The sequence below is a fragment of the Nannospalax galili genome, unplaced genomic scaffold (genome assembly GCF_000622305.1).
Source record: "Nannospalax galili isolate Female #2095 unplaced genomic scaffold, S.galili_v1.0 scaffold717, whole genome shotgun sequence".
Lineage (NCBI taxonomy): Eukaryota > Metazoa > Chordata > Mammalia > Rodentia > Spalacidae > Nannospalax > Nannospalax galili.
In genome coordinates, this window is record NW_008339763.1 from 760,803 (window position 1) to 782,752 (window position 21,950).

The following is a 21,950-nucleotide window of genomic DNA, read 5'->3' on the forward strand; positions in this document are numbered from 1 at the left end:
AAAAAAAAGATAAAAGGTTCAAGAGCTATACTGAACAACACAGTTAAGTTACTATGGTTGATGACAATGTAGAATATATTTGAAAATTCCTAGAAGAGTAGATTTTTAAATTCTTGTCACAATTGTGAGCTAACGCTGCCAGGTATGGTGGTACACACCTTTAATCGCAGCACTCGGGAGGCGGAGGCAGGAGGATCTCTGTGAGTGCAAGGCCAGCCTGGCTTACATAGTGCGTTCAAGGTCACCCATATCCACATAGGTCTCAAAAAAGAAAAAAGTGAGCTAATATATCTGTTAGCTTGATTTAACCATTCCACAGTGTATACAAATCTCAAAGAATGGGGCTGGAGAGAAGGCTCAGCGGTTAACAACTGTCCATAACTTTAGTTCCAGGGGATACGATGCCCCCTTCTGACTTCTGTGGGCATTGCACAACAGGAGTGAATTTACATACATGCAGGCAATACACTCATACACATAAAATACAAATAGTAAATTAAAAAAAAAATATAAACCTTGATGCTTTAACAAATAATATATCAATGAGAACATAATAAATATGTCTAAGAGATCAAAGCATCCATGTCAGCTATAAAATATATTTTTAAAAAATCTCAAAGCATGTTGTTTGCCATAAACTTATGTGAATTAAAAATAAGCTGGGCGTGGTGGTGCACGCCTTTAATCCCAGGACCCAGGAGGCAGAGGCAGGCGGATCTCTGTGAGTTCAATGCCAGCCTGGTCTACATAGTGAGTTCCAGGACAACTGGGGCTACAGGGAGACCCTGTCTCAAAATGACAAAAATAATTAATTAATTAATTAATTAATTAAGGGGCTGGAGAGATGGCTCAGTGGTTAAGAGCACTGACTGCTCTTGCAGAGGACCCAGGTTCAATTCCTAGCACCCACATGGTGGCTAAAAGCCATCTGTAACTCCAGTTTCAGGGAACTCAATACCCTCTTCTGACCTCCGCAGACCCTGAATAACATGGGTGTACCTACCTGCATGCAAGCAATACACTCATACACATAAAATAAAAATAAATATTTAAATAAATAAATAATTTGAAGGACAGGCACGGTGGTGCACCTTTAGTCCCAGCACTTGGGAGGCAGAGGCAGGCAGATATCTGTGAGTTCAAGGCCAGTCTGGTCTACATAGCGAGTTCCAAGACAGCTGGGGCTATAGGGAGACTGTCTCAAAAAGGAAAAATAAATAAATAAATAATTTGAAGCAGGGTGTGGTGGTGCACACCTTTAATCCCAACACTTGGGAGGCAGAGCAGGAGAATCTCTGTGAGTGCAAGGCAAGCCTGATCTACATAGCAAGTTCCAGGCCAGCTGGAGCTTCAGGGAGACCCTGCCTCAAAAAAAGACCCAAAAAATTAAATAAATAATTTGGGGGAAAAGTAGAATAAATCATATGTAACAAGAGGCCAAACAGCCTAATATTAATATGCAAAAGAACCTGTACAGGAGCTGGAGAGATGGCTCAGCGGTTAAGAGCACTAGCGCCTCTTGCAGAGGACCTGGGTTAGAGTCCCAGTACCCACATGGGGGCTAACAACAGTCTGTAACTCCAGTTCCAGGGGATCCAACGCTCTCTTCTGACCTTTGTGAGCATTGCATGGCATGGGTATACTTACACACATGCACATTTAGCAAATCCCTGCTCAGTCTCACATATGCCATAGCCCCAAAGCAACCACAAACAAGCCGAGGGAGGGGAGGTGTCAGGCAAAAGCAGTCACACAATGCCCCACCCAGGCTTTGGGTCAAAGAAGAGTCAACTAACAAAGTCACCAGCAAGAAACCCAAGAGAATGTGGTCAGCACTGCTCACCACCCAATAAGAGGATGATTTCTCAACATTAGCCATATAGATCTGTGTCACTGGGCTCATATGCAAAACCCAGAGGCAAGGAGGCCCCTCCGGTTTATCAAAGAAAGCAGTCTGCATGACACTCAGCAGTCAGTATTGAGCCCTGGCCAGGAACTCCCAAGAGCCATAGATGCCCTGCCTGATGTTATTTCCCCAAGGAGATCAAGCTGTGTGCCTGGCACAGGCAAAGAATGTCTTTGACTCAAAACAATTCTACTCAAAGAAAAGATAATAGGGGAGGTGGAGAGATGGCTCAGCAGTTAAGAGCACTCACTGCTCTTGCAGAAGACCTGGGTTCAATCCTAGCACCCACATGGTGACTAACAACAACCGTCTATAACTCCAGTTCCAGGGGATCTGATACCCTCTTCTGACCTTCATGGCCATTGCAGGACACAGGTGCACCTACCTACATGCAAGCAATACACTCATATACATAAAATAAAAGTAATAAATAAAATATTAAAAAAGAAGCTAAACCATCAAGTACGGCTGTTAAATAGGAGAGGTATAGTCCACAGATAGACCACAGGACATTGACTTGGCCGTCAGCATGGCATCAGAACCACAAATCATTTCTTCCAACAACTACATTTAGTTTTTGTGCTGGATAGCCTCATTTGTCAACCGGACACACCTGGGTGGAGGAAACCTATACTGAGGAACTGCTTCCATTGGATTGGCCTGTGACCACATCTGTGGGGCATTTTCTTGATTGTCGAGTGATGTGGGAGGGCCCAACCCATTGTGGATGGTACCATCCTTGGGCAGGTTGTATAACATAGTAGGCTGAGCACAGGCCAGGTGAGTAAGTCAGTAAGCAGCATTCCTCCACGGTTTGTACTCCAGGTTCTTGTCCTGACTTCCCTTAGTGCTGAGCTATGACCGGGAAGATATAAGAAAATAAACCCTTTCCTCCCCGAGTTGGTTTTGGTCAGTGTTTTAATCACAGCAATAGAAACTACTGTTTTCAAGCAAAGTTTGGTGCTTCAACTGCAGCACACAGAACACAGGGCACCGGAGCATGGCCTCTCGCCTCCAGCAGGAGCTGCTTTACCTTTTGTGCCATGGGTTCAGTAACCAGCATGCACATGGCAGCTAACAACCATTTGTAACTCCAGTTCCAGGAGAGCTTCTGACCTCCACAGGCATTGTACGACACAAGTACATTTACATACATGCAGGCAAAACATTCATACACATGAAATAAATTTTTTTTCAAAGAAAAAGGGACTAGGAGGTCTGGAGTTGCTGATCAGATAGCAACTTCGCTTCTCTCCTGGACAACTGTGGCTCCTACAAAGACACTTAAGCACAGACATCTGCTTCTCTGACACAGATGACTGACTTTGAGCAAGTACATACCCCACAGGTTCCACCTCTGGCCTCTGGTATCATTCAGCAATCAACTCTGGGGGGAGAGAGGCATGGCAAGATGCAGGTTTCATTCAACAAGTCAGAATTCTGGACATCAGTTTCAAGTGAACAAAGGCAGCTCATTCTTGGTCATTCCACTCTGAAGTAATAGACCAGATACATTTTTCACCTGGGCCACACAGCCTGAGGCCCAGGAGTAAAGATCCTGCTGGCAGCAGCATCCCCAGAATCTGCAGTTGTAGAGACTGCACAGGCAATGATGTTGTAATATATACTACCCCCCAACCAGTGATTTGCATAGGATCTCTGCTCTCACCTCCCCCAGGACCCAACATCTGTTGAGTCTCCATCCTGATGATCATGGGCACTTGAGTACAACAGAGAGCTAAGATTTAACCCATTTCAACCCACTTCCTTCATCACTACCCTTCCACCAGCCCTGCCTCCATCTGCCACTTTCCTAAATTTTATTTTTTTATAATTTTTATTTTACACATTGCCTACATGAATGTAAGTGCCCCAGTGTCCTGCAATGCCCTTGGAGGTCAGAAGAAGGCATCAGATCCCCTGGAACTGGAGTTACAGATGGTTGTTAGCCCCCATGTGGGAGCTGGGAATCAAACTCAGGTCTTCTGCAAGACCAGACAGTGTTCTTAACTGTTGAGCCATCTCTCCACCCCCATTTTCCTGCATTTTCATCACTCAACTATCTGAGTAAAAATCTTCACAGGGACTGGAGGGACAGCTCACTGGTTAAAGCACACACAGCTCTTGCAGAGGACCAGAGTTGGGTTCTCAACCTCCAGCTGGGCAGCTCACAACTGCCTGCAACTCCACCTCCAGGGGGATCTGAGGCCCGTGACCTCCAACCTGTGCACGCACCTGCACTCATGTGCACATACCCACACACGTACACATAATTTTTTTTAATCTAAAAAAAAAAAAAATCAGCAAGACAGCCCCAATATCTCTACCTCTGCCACCATCCCCTTCTAAAGTGGTTCCTGCCCGCAGGACTGCCCCTCAAAGCGGCCCTCTGCACCAACGGCTGCTCCAGCCCTACCCCCAGGCCACTCCAGACACTAGCCTCTACTCTTCTCCAGCACATGCGTAGCCCGCGGTCCTGGTGTTTATGGCTCCATCCAGCACCCACCCTGAGTTCTCTAAGGTCTAAAGCACAGCAGCTGCACTGACCCTGCAGGAAAACCGGACCCAAATACGCAGGGCCAGCTCTGTCTCAGCCTCACCTAGGTCTCACCTTGTCTCAATTCTGGGCTCCCTTCTGCCCCGCCAGGCTTGTGGCCTTCTCTCTAGGCCAAGCAGTCCTCATGACTCTGAACAAATCACCTTCCTGCTCTAGGCTGCCTCCTTTAAAGCAAAAAGAGAACCCTGGCTGTGGTGCTCCAGGGTTGTCAAGTCTCAGGGCTTAGGTGCGGTTCCCGGGGCAGACAGAACCACGGGTGGCCCAGCCGTGGGGCTCAGGAACGCGGACACGAGCCCCGACCTCGCAGGGACAAGGACCAGATCCCAGAGGGCCGGGATCCTGGGCCACCAAGTTCCCGGAAGGAGCCCGACACCGACCACGCAGATCCCCCGGGGGCAGGGCCCCCACCCCGCCACGCGCCGGGGTCACGGAGGAGGAAGTGGACGCCAGCTCGCAGGTATACCGAGCGCAGCGTGGCCAGCGGCGCACCTGAACCCCGGGACGCGGCCCCGAGACGCCGGGACCTCCAGCCCCGCGCCCGCTGACCTTAGGGAGGCGCCCCGGACTCTGCTTCTCACGCTGCCAGCAGAAAAGGAGACCCCGAAGGGTGCCTGGCCTCGAAGTGCGCAACAACCGGCCGCTTACCTGAGGAGCCACCACCTCTGCGGCCTGGGCACCGCCCTCCGCGCCCCAGGCGGCCCAGCCCGTTCCCCCCGCCCTCTGCCCAACCGCGTCCCGGCGCGCGGCAGTCTGGCCCCGCCCCCTCAAGCCATTGGTGGAGAGTTCCGTCCCTCAGCTAGCCCCGCCCCATACCCCACCCAAACTTGGCGTTGTGCGTAGACGCCTTCTAGAGCTCCGCCCGGACCCGGGCTGGACCTGATGGACTTGAGCATCCAATCCAAACACATAGTGAAGGATGGTGACACACGCCCACCGCCCCATACACTGCGGAGGATGGTGTGGGCGCGTTGCGCCCACACGTGCACGGAGCGGACCGGTCCACTTAACACGCCCGGTGCAGCTGTCCAAGACACATTGCCATATTCTACATCTCACATAAAAATACCCAAAGCCCCTAGGTCGCAGACCCCTAAACAAACAGGTACACATGTGCATGGCCACCAGAGATGCCTGTTCAACCTGGCAACAGGACATTGGGAATCAACATGATCAGGTCCAGGCACTCCGGACCTTGGAATCTGGAGAGAGGTGAATAAACAATGAATAGTGAGATATACTACAGGATACACCAAGAGCTGTGAAAGGGTACAGCTTTGGTGCCAAGAAAGGAAAGGTGGGAAGGGCTTGTGCCAGGGAAGCCTGGGGAAGGGGTATGCAAGGGAGACTGGGCACCTGCAAAGAACCAGAGGTCGAAATCACCTGGGTGTGTGTAGACCAAAAGAAAGATGTGGGTAGTGTTCTGAAAGCAAAAGAAAAGAGCCAGCTGAGGAAAAAGGAAGTGGTCAACTACCATGTAAGCCTGACAGCATCCGTTAGATGTGGAAATCAAGCTGTGGGTCCTGGGAGGGCAGCAGGGTGAGGGTTCCAAGAGGCAAACATTGAGACACAAAGTTATTTTCCTACAATGAGAGGGACTTGAACCTGTCTTTGTTGTGGGGATGGAGCCAGAGAGAGAAGGGCAGGCCACAGATGGGGAAGAGAGTGTCACTCTGCAGTTGAGTACAAGGCCCAGTAAAATGCTAGGAAGTAGGAGGGTCTAACCAATAAAGCTGCAAGGGAAAGAGGCCTTCTCCAAGTCTTTACCTGGATACCTCACTCTCCAACCTGAAGCCTTGCAGAGGCCACCACCATGGCCACAATCCAATATGCCCACTGGTCCTGTGCTCCTCCACAGCCACAGAAGTCATCTTTTCCCTCCCCAAGGAAGGAAAAGCTGCCTGGCATGTATCACAACTTAATGTTTACTTTTCTGGTTCAGCAAGAGACCCAGCACATGATGGTGCTGGGTGAAGCTCAGTGGAGTTGATGGGATAGGAAGGATGCATATGAAGAGCGGGACAGTCAGACTTTGCAAGAGAGGGAATAAGACAGATGGCTCAGTGGTTAAAAGCAGGTACTGAGTTCAGTTTCCTGCACCCATTCCAGGTAGCTCACAACTGCCTGTTAATTCCAGCTCCTAGTGGAACTAATGCCACTGGTCTCTACATTCAGAGAGAGTCATCTGCATCCACATACACATATCCACACAATTAAAAATAAATCTTTAGCCAGGCGTGGTGTGATGGTGCATGCCTTTAATCCCAGCACTCCGGAGACAAAGGCAGGCGGATCTCTTTGAGTTCAAGGCCAGCCTGGTCTACATAGTGAGTTCCAGGACAGCTGAGGCTACAGGGAGACCCTGTCTTAAAAAGCCCCCCCCAAAAAAATCTTTAAGAGGCTGGAGAGATGGCTCAGCAGTTAAGAGCACTGACTGTTCTTGCAGAGGACCTGGGTTCAATTCCCAGCACCCACATAGCAGCTACAAACCATCCTTAACTCCAGTTCCAGGGGAATCTGAAGCCCTCTTCTGACCTCCGTGGCATTGCACAACATGGGTGCACTCACATACATGCAGGCAATACACTCATACACATAAAAAATAAAAATAAAAATAATAAAATATTTAAAAATAAATAAGTAGCTGGGCATGGTGGTGCACGCCTTTAATCCCAGCACTCAGGAGGCAAAGGCAGGCAGATCTCTATGAGTTCAAGACCAGCCTGGTCTACATAGCTAGTTCCAGGACAGCTGGGGCTACAGGGAGACCCTGTCTCAAAAAGGCCAAAAATAAAATAAGATAAAATAAATGAATAAGTAAATTTTTAATAAAAAAAAACACTTTGTAGCTGGGTGTGGTGGTGCACACGTTTAATACCAGTGTACTGGAGGCAGAGGCAGGCAGATGCCTGTAAGATGGAGACCAGCCTGGTCTACATAGTAAGTTTCAGGCCAGCTGGGGCTACAGGGAGATTAACCACATACACACGCACACACACGCATGCGCGCACACACACACACACACACACACACACACACACAAACTCACTTTGCAGGTAATCTTTCTGAATCTGGGCTATTATCACCCAACTTGACAGTTGCTGGCTTCCATTTGGATTCTGGCATAGATGGGAGCCAGCAAGGTAAAAGCGGCACAGCTGAGAGGCTCCTGGAGTGCAGAAAGGCTCAGTGGCCCTGCTGGCCCTGTCCAGAGTCACATGGTTTTTCCTTTCAAACTCTAGCTTTAAGATGATCAGTCATCTTTGATCACCTTCACCTGTTTGCTCATGCGCTCATGCCCCCCAGCCTCACCCTTCTAACCCCTGGGAGGCCAACCTGTATTAAATCCCTAGGAGCAGTCTCCTCTTTTCTAACCCCCAGCTTAGCCATATGCCAGTGTGCTCATATTTTCTATATTTCTTGTCTTTGCTAGACAAGGACTGTGGCTAAGCAAGGGAACAATAAGGCATGAGTCAGTCACTCCCAAAATTCACAGGCCAACATGGATTAGCAAACATGTCACAGGCTAGCCTATTCCAAAGCCTCACTGCAAAGGCATGCCACATTTACCCATAGACTTCGAGGCAGGAAGACACAAGTCCCCAAGGCTCACTGGACCTCTACCATACTTCAGGTCCCTATGGGTACTCTCAGGACAGCTGTCCACTGGCCACTGTGGTGGTCCCTTCAGCTTACAGCAGAGACCTTACATTTAGGCCTGGGCTCTGCCACCACTGGACCTCAATTTCACCACATGAAAACATGCACTGCTCAGTTGAATTCAGATTTGAGAACTTCGGAGCTGGAGGTTAGCTCAGTGGTTAAGAGCATTGGCTGCTCTTGCGAGGAACCCTGGGTTTGATTTCCAGCACCCACATGGTGGCTCACAACTGCCTGTAACTCTAGTTCCTGGGATCCTACTCCCCCTTCTGACCTATAGGCACTGCATACACATGGTGCAGATATATTCATGCAGGCAAAATGCTCATACACATAAAAATAATTTAAAAAAAAACAGATTTGAAGGGCTGGAGAGATGGCTCAGCAGTTAAGAACAATTGCTGTTCTTCCAGAGGACCTGGATTCAATTCCCAGCACCCATGTAATGGCTAACCACCATCCATAACTCCAGTTCCAGAGGATACAATGCCTTCTTCTGGCCTCCATGGGCATTGTACGCACATGGTGCACTTACATACATGCAGGCAAAACACTCATACACATAAAATAAAAATAAAATATTAAATAGCCGGGCATGGTGGCACATGCCTGTAGTCCCAGCACTTGGGAGGCAGAGGCAGGTGGATCTCTGTGAGTTCAAGGTCAGCCTGGTCTAGTAGTGAGTTCCAGGACACCTGGGGCTACAGGCTACAGGGAGACCCTGTCTCAAAAAGACCAAAAAATAAAATAAAATAAAAATATTAAAAAAAAAACAGATTTGACATCTTTGATGTGAATTACCTTTGGCACCTCTGTGTGTTCAGGAAATGGGACAGGACCAAGGCAGAGAGCTGTAACTAGAATGTCCACTTAGAATGGCAGCTGGCATATGGTATGTGCTCAGTGGACCTCAGCTGTGACTCCTGGCAGTAACAATGCTGAGAGGACTGTGGAGGTCAAGACAAGGGAGAAGTAATGGTGGCTCCCATCCATCTCCTGGCACTGAACAGTCTGAGATGATCCAGGTCCAGAGACCTTGTTTGCCCTGCAGATATGATCAAGCCTGCAGAGCCCTCTAGGTGGGAGGCTTCCTGAAGTAGGTCTGACATAGGTCAAAGCTCAGGATCCAGTGGAAGATCAGGAAGAGAGGGTCCTTGGCTCTCCCTACTTGGCTCAGCTGTGGCCTCGGCACTCGAAAGCAGCTAACACGGCTCATCTCTTTTTACTTCCTTATATACTTAGGCTAGCCCTCCTACCTTGTCCCCTCAACCCCCAACCCTACACTGCCTCTCCCATCTTCTGTTTGCTTTTTTTTTTTTTTTTTTTTTTTTTTTTTTTTTTTTTTTTTTTTGAGACAGGGTCTCCCTGTAGCCTCAGCTGGCCTGGAATACACTATGTAGACCTGGCTGGTCTCCATCTCACAGATCGACCTGCCTTGCCTCCTGGGTGTTGGGATTGAAAGCATGTGTCAAGCCCATCTCTCCCAGCTTCTTTAAAGGTCTTTGATAGCCAACTACATGCAGAGTGGCCCAGAAAAGACTCACTCCAGTGTTGGCCCTTGATGTGGGTTCTCACCCCAAAGAAGATAGCATAGGGTAGAGATGATACAGTAAGATGTCCTCAGAAATGACAGGTCTTGAAAGGATACCTTCTTTGAGGAACATCTGTAGAACCTTCTATTCAAGAACCTATACCCAGTTCCCTGGAGTCTTCCTTCTCTGCCCAGTCCAGAGCTGTGCTAGCCTCCCACCTGAGGCTCTTAACCCACACTCTCAGCTTCCAACCCATTAAGTCTTGAGAAACTTTCTAAAACTTGGCTGTTTCCCTCAGGGAGCTGCAGGTCCTGCCCAGCCTCCTTTTTCCCATTTTCCTACCCTCTGAAACAAGTTAGGTCTTACTTGTGTTCCTACCCTGAACAGACTGGCAGTGAACTGGACTGCCAAGCTCCCTTTTGTTGGTACCCTGCCCTCCATGAGGGGCAACAGCAGAAGCAAGTCAGACCAGAGGACCTTCACAGAGCAGAGTCGAGAATGTGTGGACAATGGCTACCTGCTCTCCTCCAAGATTGGCTCTGGGGCTTTCTCCAAGGTCTACCTGGCCTACGCCACTCATGAGTGCATGAAGCATAACCCCAAGCTGTCCTCTGACTTGCAGGGCAAGCACCACACCATGCTGAGGCATGCCTGCCTCTTTCCATGTGTTCCTTGAGGTACCCCAGCCTAGTCCCAGCAGGCCTGTTCCTAAACCTCCTCAGGCACGCTCCAGCTGCCCTAGCTCCCTCCATAGGTCCAGCTTCACCAAACTTTGTTCCTAACCCCCTTGAACAAGTACTTGCCCAGAACAAAAAGGAAAGTGGGGCTGGCACTGCCTTCCAAGGATACTGTTCACCCAACCACTCCCTTGAGAAGTTCAGCAATATGTTCGCTGGGCCTATTCGGGGAGGCCTTACATAGTAACCATTCTCCCTCAGGTGGCTATCAAGATTGTATCCATGGCTGAGGCTCGAGTGGAGTTCTCTAGAAAGTTCCTGCCCCGTGGGATTTCATCACTCAATGCCACCTACAAACACCTGAATGTAGTAGCCTGTCCCACTTTCCCCATTTCCTACTATACGTCTCCCTCCCCTACTTGGAACCTCCCTTTTGCCCCTAGGCACAAAGCCTAACCTCATCCTGCTACAGAGATTTGTTATAATAAACAATCCCAATACACCCTTGGCCCAAGCCCTCCTCAGAGTAACAGTATGTGGGAATGTCTGGTAGGTGCAGTTGTATGAGACTTGCCAGAACAGCCAGCGCTCCTACTTGGTGCTAGAGCTGGAGGGCTGAGGTGACCTGCTAGAGCACATCAATGCAATGGCAGACCTCTGTTGTTGCCCAGGGCTGGAGGAGGAAGAGGCCCGACAACTGTTCTGGCAACCGGTCAGCGCTGTGGTCCATTGCCATAATGTTGGCACTGTGCACCGGTGAGGGTGCCATCTGGCATGCCTGCCTATCTGCTGACCCATGTGAACCCAGCCCCAGCCCCAGCTTCCCTTCTCCCACAGACTTGAAATGTGAAAAATATTCTGTTGGATGACCAGGGCTTCCTAAAGCTCACAGGTGAGCCCAGACCTCTCCCTCGGTTCAGTCCATTTCTGGACTCATCTCCAACTTCTGCCTGTCCCAGACAGGTTCTAACTCTTTAATCTAGCTCTAACCAGTTCTCCCGCAAAGCCTAAATTCATCTCCCACCTACAGCCCAAACCCATTGACCTAAACTCATGTGAGCCTGAGTAGCTCCATCTTTTTGCAACTCATACTCCAAACTCCCCTCCCACCCCACCATCTTGACATCCCCTAAACCCACTCTCTCTGACCTGCCCATGATTGCTGCCCTGCCTTCTATACTGTGTGTAGATTTTGGTTTTGCAAACCGCATGCGGCTCAAGAACTCATTGCTGAGCACCTTCTGTGGTTCTATGGCCTACACAGCCCCAGACATCCTCATGAGCAAGAAGTACAATGGTGAGCAGGCCAATCTGTGGAGCCTGGGAGTGCCCCAGGTATGCCACCCCCACCCAAAGGACCCATGGGTAGCCTTGAGATATGCAACACCCTGAGGAAGCTGTGCCCCCAGAGGCATCATCCTTCATGCCATGGTGTCTGGGAAGCTGCCCTTCAAGGAACATCAACCCCATTGTATGCTGCACATGATGCACTGTGGTCCCATGTTCTGGCCAGGGTTATCCCCAGGTAGGTACCAAAACCCTATGTCCCTTCTAAGACCCAGCTTAGGCCTGGGGAGCAGCCAGAGACCAGGGCTATAGGAAAGGCTACCCTACCCCCATAGCCTGTAAAGGTGTTCATACACCGCAAGCTGGGAAAATTTGACCTGGGGATGGAACCAAAAGGCAGCTGTACTATTGAATTTTTTTTTTTTTTTTTTTTTTTTTGGTCTTTTTGAGAGTCTCCCTGTAGCCCAGCTGTCCTGGAACTCACTATGTAGACCAGGCTGGCATTGAACTCAACAGAGCTCCCCACATGCCTCTGCCTCCTGAGTGCTGGGATTAAAGGCATGCGCCACCATGCCCGGCTGCACCATTGAATTTTTAACATGGCACTGGCCCAGGACACATCATCTCTATGCCTCAAGTCTCCTTTTGATAACAGGCAGAAACTCTTGAACTTTTGCCATGTATGGAACAAATGACCCCCTCAAGTTCCCAGCATTTCTGGCTTTGGTGGGTGTGGGTCAGGGTTACTGGTAGGCTCCATTCATGAGCCCTCCTCTGCAGTGTGCCGGGAACTGATCAGAGGACTGCTCCAGCTGCACCCCTGTGCACGCCTGGGACTGCAGCAAGTGGCTGCTCATTGTTGGATGCTGCCTGCAAAACATACGCTGTCTTTAGTACTTGGTGCTACCTCAGGTGAGGCATGCCTTATGGGTGACTGATTGGGCCACAGGCAGTGCCTCAGGCAATCTGCCTGATCCTCTGCTTCGGTCCTTTGCAGAGCAGGAGGCTTCCCAGTCAGCTATATCCCTTGACAAAACAGAGCCTGGCACCAATGTTGTGTATCGGAGGCAACAGCTGCAGTATCCCCAACAGGAGGACATCTCCAAGAAGAATGTCACTGGTCCAGCTCTCTGGGCCCTGGAAACCTGTACCAGAGGAGTGGGTTCTACCAGACTTGGGCTCTGGAACACCATGGCAGGTGGTTGCGCTCTATGCCCCATGTTCACCATTGGGAACATGCCTGGGCACTACCTGGTCAATGGAGGGTGAGTGTGGGCAGACAAAAATCTTCATTCTGTGGAGCTGAGGATGTAGCTATCTATCAGGGAGAAAACACCAGCTCACAAAGCACACCAGCCTAGAGTGTCAGAGCTTTAATGGCAGGCTGGAAGGCTCCCTGGGGAGACTCCTGGCACACAATGAAACACCAAGTCATGGGATAAAACACAAGGCAAAACAGTCCTCCAGCTTCAGAAGTGTCAAGTCAGTCACTGCAAACACCCATGAAGACTAACAAAGCTCCATCAGGTCTCAGGGGCCTGGGAGGACCCATTCTAATAGGCCAGCACACAAAAGCCTCACACAGGTAGAGCAAGAGTTGAGGTTCTGGAAGAGTGGGGTAAGAGCTGCTGTGATACCTACTGAACTGGGAGAGGAGAGGTACACATGGCTCTAGAGGAGGAGCAAACAGTGGATGGGAGAGGTATGTCGAGAAGAAAAGGCTGCTGCAGGCACACACAGGAAAATCTCTGCAGAGGTAGGTAAGGTGACCAGGAAGAGGGTCTGGATGTCTTGAAAGGCAACTGAGGTGCAAGAGAAAGCTGACCAAGGCGCATATCCTATCTAAATGGTTAGGTGAGAACACCACTTCCATCTGGGACTGAGGAAGTCAATTAAAGGTTAAAGGCAGGGCCCTGTGTCACAGGTGATAAGGGGAAATGGAGATCATAAAGGGGAAGCAGCACCCAGCAACTGATCCAAAGACAGGCCTAGAGGGTAGACTCCTGGAAAGAGACCCTGGGATCCATTGCGGTCTGCCAAGGTGGCAAGCAGAAGGGATCCCAGAGGATGAGGCTCACAGCAGGAGCACTGCTTATACATCCAAGGCTGCTCATGCCCAGATCCTTCAGTGCCTTCAGGGGTGGGAAGCTCTAGCTGGTTCCCAAGAGCTTGCAGTGTTTTCTATGCAGCCCCACCACTGCCTGGAAATAGGCTCTTCATGGCTCCAGCAGTCATTATGACCTGCCTCATATGCCTGGCCAGCTCTGATTGAATGGTGCAGCTCTGAACAACCTGCATTCCTGCTGGGTGCAATGGGGCACAGAATTGGACCTTATTCTCAATCCTTACTGAACATTTGCCCTAGAAACTTGTGGGAACCCTGGCAAAGGTGGATCTGGAGTTAGCAGTCAGGCCAAAGGGGCCTCAGGTAGGTGAGGCACCCTCTCCTCTTAGCTGTTGAGCCAGCTCTCGTTCTCGCTGGTCCAGACGCTGCAGCTGCTGCTCCACATCCTCAGGAACCTGCACCTCCAGGAGGTTTTCCAAACCATGCTCTGGCTCATCACCAATAAGCACCTGCAGGTGGAGGAGGCAGGTGAGCAGCTCACTATGTGTGGGCACAATTCCCCTAGCTTCTCCAATCCTGCACTCACCTGGATAAGCTTCTCACAAGCCACCTGAACATCAGGTTCTGGCTCCCAGCTGTGTAGCTCCCGAAGGATCAAGTAGGACCCCTGGTCCCGCACCTGCTTCCGACCAGGCGCAGTGGCTGTCAGCTGGGGAGATGGAAAAGGGTACTCGGATGGCAATGTGCATATACCGTACATGTTGTGGAATTAGCATCACAGACCCCTGCTCACCAGCATGATGGCTTCAATGAGCATCTTTCGGATGTCAGCATCTGACTCTCGCTGCTTGTCTGGTGACAAGTACTGCAAATCAACAGGCAGCTCTAGGGGCAAGGTGAGAGTTGCCTATGCAGGGCAGCTGGGCTAAGTGCTGCCTGGGTGAACTTCACCTGTGCGAAAACAACTCCCTCCTTGAAGGCTCCAGAAAGGACTCCAGACTTAGACCTTTTCTTCTCCAGCCCAGACAACCCTGAGGCTCCAACCACCCAAATCACTCACGGTCCATTTCTTCCTCGGAGAACTCCTCAGGCCCAGCCAAGGGCAGAAGCAAGAAGGGGAGAATGTCGACTTGAGGTCCCAGCAACCATTTGTGGTGTCCTGGGGGTGAGGACAAGGAAGGTCCGTAGGGGCCCTGGGGTCCAGTCCCCACCCCCAACAACAGCCCAACAACCCTCCTTGCCACTCACGATGCTCGAAGCAGCAATTCCGAAGTGTTCCCACCACTCCGCCCCTGCGCACCGAGGAGTCTGTGTACTGGGTTAGAGGCAGCAGCCGCTGGACCACGCACCTGTTGGTAGGCGCCCCTCGTGATTATTCCAGCTCAGGTCCACCCCCTCTTGCCGCCCACGCCAACGCCTGGGCTTCACCTGTCCGGGTCCAGCAGAAAGGCACGCACCTCTGCGCGCTGGCTGAGGTTAGAGAGCAGCGGCCCCAGATAATGCAGCCGCGCGCCCGCATTGTAGCTGGGCGTGCACAGCGCGTGCACCAGCCGCTCCAGATCTGGCTGCCCCGGCTCCGCGGCCGCCAGCTTCCCCATCACCGCGGCACACGCCACAGGCTCGCGGCTCAGGTTGGCAAGCGCGGCGGCCGCTTCCTCCGCCCAGGGCCACAGAGGGTCCAACGCGCAGTCCAGCAGGCGGCCGGGCAGCTCGGGGTCGGCCGCCAGCAGCAGCTCGTGCAGACCCGGCTCGGCGGCCAAGTTCACTAGCGCGCGGCCGGCGTCACGGGAAGGAGCCGGGGCCGGGGTCGCAGCCAGCTCGGCCACCGCCCGCACGAGAGCCGCCTGCCGCGCCAGTAGCCAGCGGCCCGGGCCCGCGCCGGTCAGCGCCAGCACGTGCTGCGCCGCCGCCGCCTGCAAGTCAGTACGCGTGCCGGGCCTCAGAAAGGGCAGCAGCTCGGCCGCCTCCGCCTCCGCGACGGCCTCCAAAGACCCGGAACCCGCTCCGAGGCCCGACATGCTGCTCGGCGCAGCAGCCGCCGCTCGGAGCGTCAAAGCCGTGGCCCCGCCCACCAGAAGAGCAAAAGCCTCTGCAGCTAATCCGAGGCCGTTGCGTCAGGTGGAGGGGCGTGGCTTGTCCAGGCGCGGGGCATTGTGGAACTCGGTGTGAGACCTTTGCGGGAGGACTGGAGCGGCTGACGGGCGGCCCCTGCTGGCCTTTTCTTGTATGGTCGCTTGCTATGGTGTCTTGGTGGCGCTTCGGGGTGTGTGTGTGTGTGTGTGTGTGTGTGTGTGTGTGTGTGTTTGCGTGCAGGTGTATGTGTGCGAGTTGTACTTGCATGCATGTATAGAGTCGACGTTGGGTGTCTTCTATTGATTTCCACCTTTTGAGACAGCGCCTCTCACCGCTTTGCACTCACTAACGGGCCAGACGGGCCACCACCAAGTTCCCAGGATCCACCTGTGTCTGCTCTGGGCCCTCATGCTAGGGCTGTAGAGCTGTGAAGTCATACTGGACTTTTTTTTGCGGCCGGGGCGGGGGGTCTTTTTGAGACAGAGTTTCTCTGTAGCCCGGGCTGTCCTGGAACTCACTATGCAGACCAGGCTGGCCTTGAACTCAGAGATCTGCCTGCCTCTGCTGGGATTAAAGGCATGCGCTCCACCACGCCCGGCATACTGGAAGTTTTTTTTTTAATAGGTAGGTGCTGGGGATCCAAACTCGGGTTCCTCAGCTTGGGTCTCAGGCACTTTAACAACTGAGCCATCTCCCCAGCTCCCACCACTTCAGTTTTTCAAAACAAAACCTGTCAATGAACCTGAAGCTTGCTGATTCAGCTAGATTAGCTGACCAGCAAGCCCTGTTTTCACCTCCTGAAAACATAGGTCTGGGGCCCAGGCCTTCATGTTTGCTTACCAAACACTTTACCAACTAAGCAATCTATCCAGTCCTTGCCACCCTCCTCCTCCTATTACTATTACTATTATAATAATAATAATTATTATTGAGATAGGGTCTTGCACACCCAGCTACAATTACTTGTGTATATCAAACCATTTTTGCATCTCTGGAATAAAGCCAACTTGACCATGGTGGATGCTATTTTTAGTGTGTCTGTATGCAGTTTCGAGAATTTTGTTCAGAATCTTTGCGCCTATGTTCATTAAGGATGAGAGCCTATAGTTTTCTTTTTTGTTGTTGTGTCTTTACCTGGTTTTGGTATTAGAGTGATACTAGCTTCATAGAAGGAGTTTGGGAGTTCTCCCTCTGTTTCTATCTTTTTGAATAATTTATTGGTTTTAGAACATCTTTGAATGTCTGGTAGAATTCTGCTGTAAATCCATCTGGGACTGGGCTTTCTTTTTAGGAGGTTTTATATTGCTGTTTCAATTTCTTTGTTGTGGGTCTGTTTAATCAGCCTGCTTTCTTATACAACATAGGACCACCTGTCCAGGGGTGGCACCATCCAGAGTGGGCTGGGACCACCCACATCACTCAGCAATCAGTGCCCCACAGACATGGCGACAGGCCAACAGAGGAAATTCCTTCACTGAAGTTCACTCCACCCAGGTTTATCAAGTTGACTATTGAAGCTATCCAGCACAGGCCCCTTCTGCCTCCATCTTCTGAGTCTTAGTATTATAGGAATGTAGTGGTTTTTGTGGTAGTGGGGATTGAACCCAGGGTTTTGTGCGTGCTAGGTAACACTCTATCAACTACATATTCAGCTCTTTTATTTGTTTTTGAGACAGGGTCTCACTAGGTAGCCCTGACTGGCTTGGAACTTACTGTGTTGACCAGGCTGGCCTCAAACATAGAGATCTTCCTCAGTTTCTCAAGTGCTGGGATTAAAGGCATGTGCCACCAGGACCAGTTCTTTTTGTTTTGTTTTAAAGATTTTAATTTTATGTGTATGAGTATTTTGCCTGCATGTATATATGTGTACATATGTCTGCCTGGTGCCCTCACAGACCAGAAGAAGGTGTTGGATCCTCTGGAACTGAAGTTACAGATGGTTGTGAGCCACCATGTGGGTGCTGGAAACCAAACCTGGGACCTCTGTATGAGCAGCAAGTGCTCTTAACCACTACTCTGCTGTTGCTGTTGAGAGAGGATCTTTCATAGCTGAGGCTGGTCTTAAACTCCTCCTCTGAAGTGGTGAGATTACAGACATGCATCACTATGCAGGGCTCTAATTGATAGTGTTAAACATTTTGGTAGACTTACCGAAGCCAAAACCAAAAAAAGATGTGCGCTGTTCTAAAAGAAATCATTAGCTCATGGTCCTCCAGGTATAGCAAAGCCCTCACACTCAGAATCTGAGCAGATGTGATTACCTGCACAGACCTACAGGAGATAGGCCTATCCACATCCCATTAGGGAGCAGAGAGGGGCTCTGGAGGCACCACCCCTCCCTGAAGAGCTACAATCAGTTAAAGGTTGCTGGGCGGAAGAAGACATTTTCTTCAGTGATGTAGCCACTTGTAAGGTGCCCATGGCTCCTGTGAATAACCCTTTATCCAAGCTCCTGTTAAGCAACTCTAATGAAACTCAATGAGTCACCAGAAATGAAACAAAAGAAGGGTATGAAAGTAAAAGAGGGAGGGTGATGAGGAAGAGGAAGGAGACCAGTGGGAATAGGAGGGGCACAAGGGAGAGTAATGGGGGGAAATGTGATCAAACCATATTATACACATAAGTGAAAACGCCACTGTGAAACCTATTGTGTATAGTTAATAAGTGCTAATAAAAATGCATAAATAAATCAGCCAGGCATAGTGTGTCATGTCTGTACTGAGGCAGAAGGATCACCACAAGTTTGAGGCCGGCCTGGACTACATAATGAGTTACAGGCCAACATGGACTAAAGAATGAGACCATCTCTAGGCATGGTGGCACACACCTTTAATCTCAGCACTTGGGAAGCAGAGGCAGGTGGATCTCTGTGCACCCAAGACCAGCCTGGCCTACATAATAAGTTCCAGGCAAGTTGGGGCTACAGGGAACCCTGTCTGAAAAAAGAAAAAAAATCATTTGCTGTGATGGTTAGCTCTATCCACTTGACACTGCATAGAATCACTTGGGAAGAGACATCTCAATGAAGTATTATCTAGATTAAGTTGACTTGTAAGCGTGTCTGGGAAGCAGATTATCTTGATTAATGGGAAGAACTGGCCACTGTGTGCAACACCATTCCCTAGGAAGCAGAATCCAGGATTATGTAAGAATGGAGAAAGCAAGCCATACACAAGCATGGATTCATTGCTGTGTGCTCTTGGCTGTGGATATAATGTGACTAGCTGCTTCACGTTCCTGCTGCCTTGATCTCCCCATAAGAAGAGATTGCAACCTGAAATCGTGAGCCAAATAAACCCTTTCTTAAGATGCCTTTGTCAGGGTATTTTAGCACAGCAACAGGAAATTAAGACATTTTGCCCACCCATGCTGTATGACAGGGAGCTCATGATAGCTGTGAAATTACTTTTTTTATATATTTAAGTTTTACTTATCTTTCTTTTTTGGTCTTTTTTTGAGACACGGTATTCCTGTAGCCCCAGCTGGCCTGGAACTCGCTATGTAGACCAGGCTGGCCTTGAACTCACAGAGTTCCACCTGCCTCTGCCTCCCAATGCTGGGATTAAAGGTGAGCACCATCATGCCCCATGAAATTATAATTATTTTATCTTTATGTGTATGAGTGCTTTACCTGCACCTGTGTCTTGCAATGCCTGTGGAGGCCAGAAGAGGGCATTGGGTCCCCTGGAACTGGAGTTACGGGGTTGTTAGGTGCCATGTTAATATTTTGAATTGAACCCAGGTCCTCTGTTAATAGCAGCCAAATGCTCTTAACAACTGAGCTGTCTCTCCAGCTCCAGCTGTGATATTATTTGTGAGAATAAGTAGACTAAACTAGTTTACCACATACAAATCTAACCGGCAAGGGAACAATGACTTTTCTATCTCCAAAGTATTCATCAGAATCTAGGTAGAAATGTAGTGACCATAAAGGAAAGAGGGTATCAGTTTGAGCACAAGGTTCACCTTGGCTCCTCTCCCTCAGATGCCATCTGGTTCACACCTTATTTTCCTGGTTGCAGATACTCCAACACTGAGACCCACTTGGGGAAGCTGGTATGTGGGTCAGAGTGGTGTTTCAGCATCCGAAGCAGCTGCTGGGCACTGCATCCCTTTGTGGTGGAAGGTACTGAAGTAGTGAATGTTCGTCTGAGGCAGACAGAAAGGCAGGGAAGATTATGTGAGCAAAGGAAGACAAAGGCGCCCCTTATTCTGGGGTCTGGTTGAAGCCCCTTGCCAGCTGCAAATCAAGGATTCCAACATAGTTAACATTTGCTGTGAAGGCTGCCAGCATAGAGGCAATATTTCTTTTTAAAAAAACACATTTTATGGGGGCTGGAGAGATTGCTCAGTGGTTAAGAACACTGATTGTTCTTGCAGAAGACCCAGGTTCGAATCCCAGCATCCACATAGCAGCTAACAACTGTCAGTAACTCCAGTTCCAGGGGATCTGACGGCCTCTTCTGTCCTCTGTGGGCATTGCATGACATGGGTGCACTTACCTACATGCAGGCAATACACACATACACATAAAATTAAAAAAAAATTTTTAAAACACTTTTTAATTTTTATTTTATGTGTTATACCTGCATGTATGTAAGTGTACCTGTGTTGTGCAATGCCTGCAGAGGCCTGAAGAGGACATCAGATCCCCTGAAACTGGAGTTATGGATAGTTTTTAGCCTCTATGTGGGTGCTGGGATTCAGACCCTGGTCCTCTCAGCAAGAGCCAGTACCACAACCAATGAACCATCTCCCAGCCCCACGATATTTCTTTTTTTTTTTTTAATTTAAAAAAATTTATGTGTGTGTGTGTATTGCCTGCATGTAGGTAAGTGCACCCATGTCATGCAGTGCCTGAGGAGGTCAGAAGAGGCTGTTGGATCCCCTGGGACTGGAGTTACAGACAGTTGTTAGCTGCCATGTGGGTGCTGGGATTCCAACCCGGGTCTTCTGCAAGAACAACCAGTGTTCTTAACTGCTGAGCCATCTCTCCAGCCCAACAATATTTCTTTTGTACAGAAATATTTTCAGATAAGAATGTTAAAACAGGTCTGGAGAGTTGGCTAAGCCGCTAAGAGCTTGTATTGCTCTTTCAGAGGAACTGGGTACTGTTTCCAGCAACCTTGTTGGGCAGCTCACAACCACCTGTAATTCCAGCTCGAGGGGATCCAACACCCCCTTCTGGCCTCCAAGGGTACCTGAACTCATGTGTACATATCCATACTCAGACACACAAACATACATATAAAAACATTTTTAATCTTAAAAAGCAAGACATTGAAACAGACTTTTTGAGCTTTACCCAGCTCATTAGCACACTCATTCTTGGGCGTGTTTTCATTTTCTTTTTAAAATTAAAATAATTTTATGTGTATGTAAGTGCACCTGTGTTGTGCAATGCCCTCAAAGACCACAGGAGGGCATCAGATTGCTTGGAAATGGAGTTATACCCGGTTGTGAGCCACCATGTGGGTGCCAGGAACTGAACCTGGGTCCTTTGCAAGAGTAGCCAGTGTTCTTAACTGCTGAGCCATCTCTCCAACCCCCATTTCTTTCTTTTTTTTTCAAATAAATGTTAAAATATCAGTAAGCTAGGCTTAAAGCTAGAGTGTGCATGACTTTGGGTAGAACCTCACTCCTGGATATATTCTGAGAATCTCACAAGACTATTAAATTTGTTAACACTGAGGCTATCCTAATGTCCAGCTAGTTAAGTGATTTTTAAAATTGATTTGTGAGAGTTTCCCTTTACTACCTGCCTTTTCTCTGTATTAATGATATAGAAGAGTGGATTTAATTAAAATTGGCGTATATTACTAATAAATACATTGTTTCATGGATAGTGGAGGTTTTTAACTATTTAAATTCTCCCTACTCTCTCATGCTTTCATCTAAAAGGCATTTCTTAGCTCAGTGTGATGGTGCATGCTTTTAATCCCAGAACTTAGGAGGCCAAGGCAGAGGATTCCTGGGAGTTTGAGGCCAACCTAGGCTACATACTGAGACCAGTCTCAAAAAACAAATATGGGGCCAGGAGATGGTTCAGTTCGTAAAGTACCTGCTGAATGAGAACAAAGCTGATTTCAGATGCCCAACACCCCCATAAAATCAGGGAATGGCAGCACATATCTGTAACCCCAGTGCTAGGGATGTGGAAACAGTAGAATCCCTGGGGCCCACTGGCCACCCAGCC

General features: G+C 49.5%; 3 protein-coding genes and 1 pseudogene across 3 annotated transcripts in view; 2 read left to right on the top strand and 2 right to left on the bottom strand.

Annotated features, from left to right (window-relative positions):
• LOC103735305 overlaps nucleotides 1-5,008 on the top strand; it is a 13,450-nt pseudogene extending 8,442 nt beyond the window's left edge.
• Nucleotides 1-5,169, bottom strand: part of Mroh1 (maestro heat like repeat family member 1) — an 85,463-nt gene extending 80,294 nt beyond the window's left edge. Inside the window, exon 1 of the mRNA XM_029564202.1 lies at nucleotides 5,010-5,169. The gene's annotated coding sequence lies outside the window, so the exon portion shown is untranslated. The remainder of the gene's footprint in view (nucleotides 1-5,009) is intronic.
• A 4,922-nt stretch (nucleotides 5,170-10,091) lies between these two features.
• LOC103735261 (testis-specific serine/threonine-protein kinase 5-like) lies at nucleotides 10,092-12,922 on the top strand. The gene is given in 10 exon segments (XM_029564239.1): nucleotides 10,092-10,301; nucleotides 10,591-10,698; nucleotides 10,883-11,085; nucleotides 11,150-11,180; nucleotides 11,182-11,221; nucleotides 11,519-11,657; nucleotides 11,739-11,854; nucleotides 12,397-12,528; nucleotides 12,614-12,707; nucleotides 12,709-12,922. Coding segments are annotated over 10 exon segments (1,287 nt in total).
• Nucleotides 12,923-12,973: 51 nt separating this feature from the next.
• Nucleotides 12,974-15,756, bottom strand: Hgh1 (HGH1 homolog). The gene is made up of 6 exons (XM_008834537.3): nucleotides 15,110-15,756; nucleotides 14,930-15,030; nucleotides 14,742-14,840; nucleotides 14,475-14,566; nucleotides 14,268-14,390; nucleotides 12,974-14,190 (listed from the first exon to the last, which is right to left on the bottom strand). The coding sequence occupies exons 1-6, from the start codon at nucleotides 15,697-15,699 to the stop codon at nucleotides 14,041-14,043; spliced, it is 1,155 nt and encodes a 384-aa protein (XP_008832759.1). The 5' UTR covers nucleotides 15,700-15,756; the 3' UTR covers nucleotides 12,974-14,040.
• Nucleotides 15,757-21,950: the final 6,194 nt, after the last annotated feature.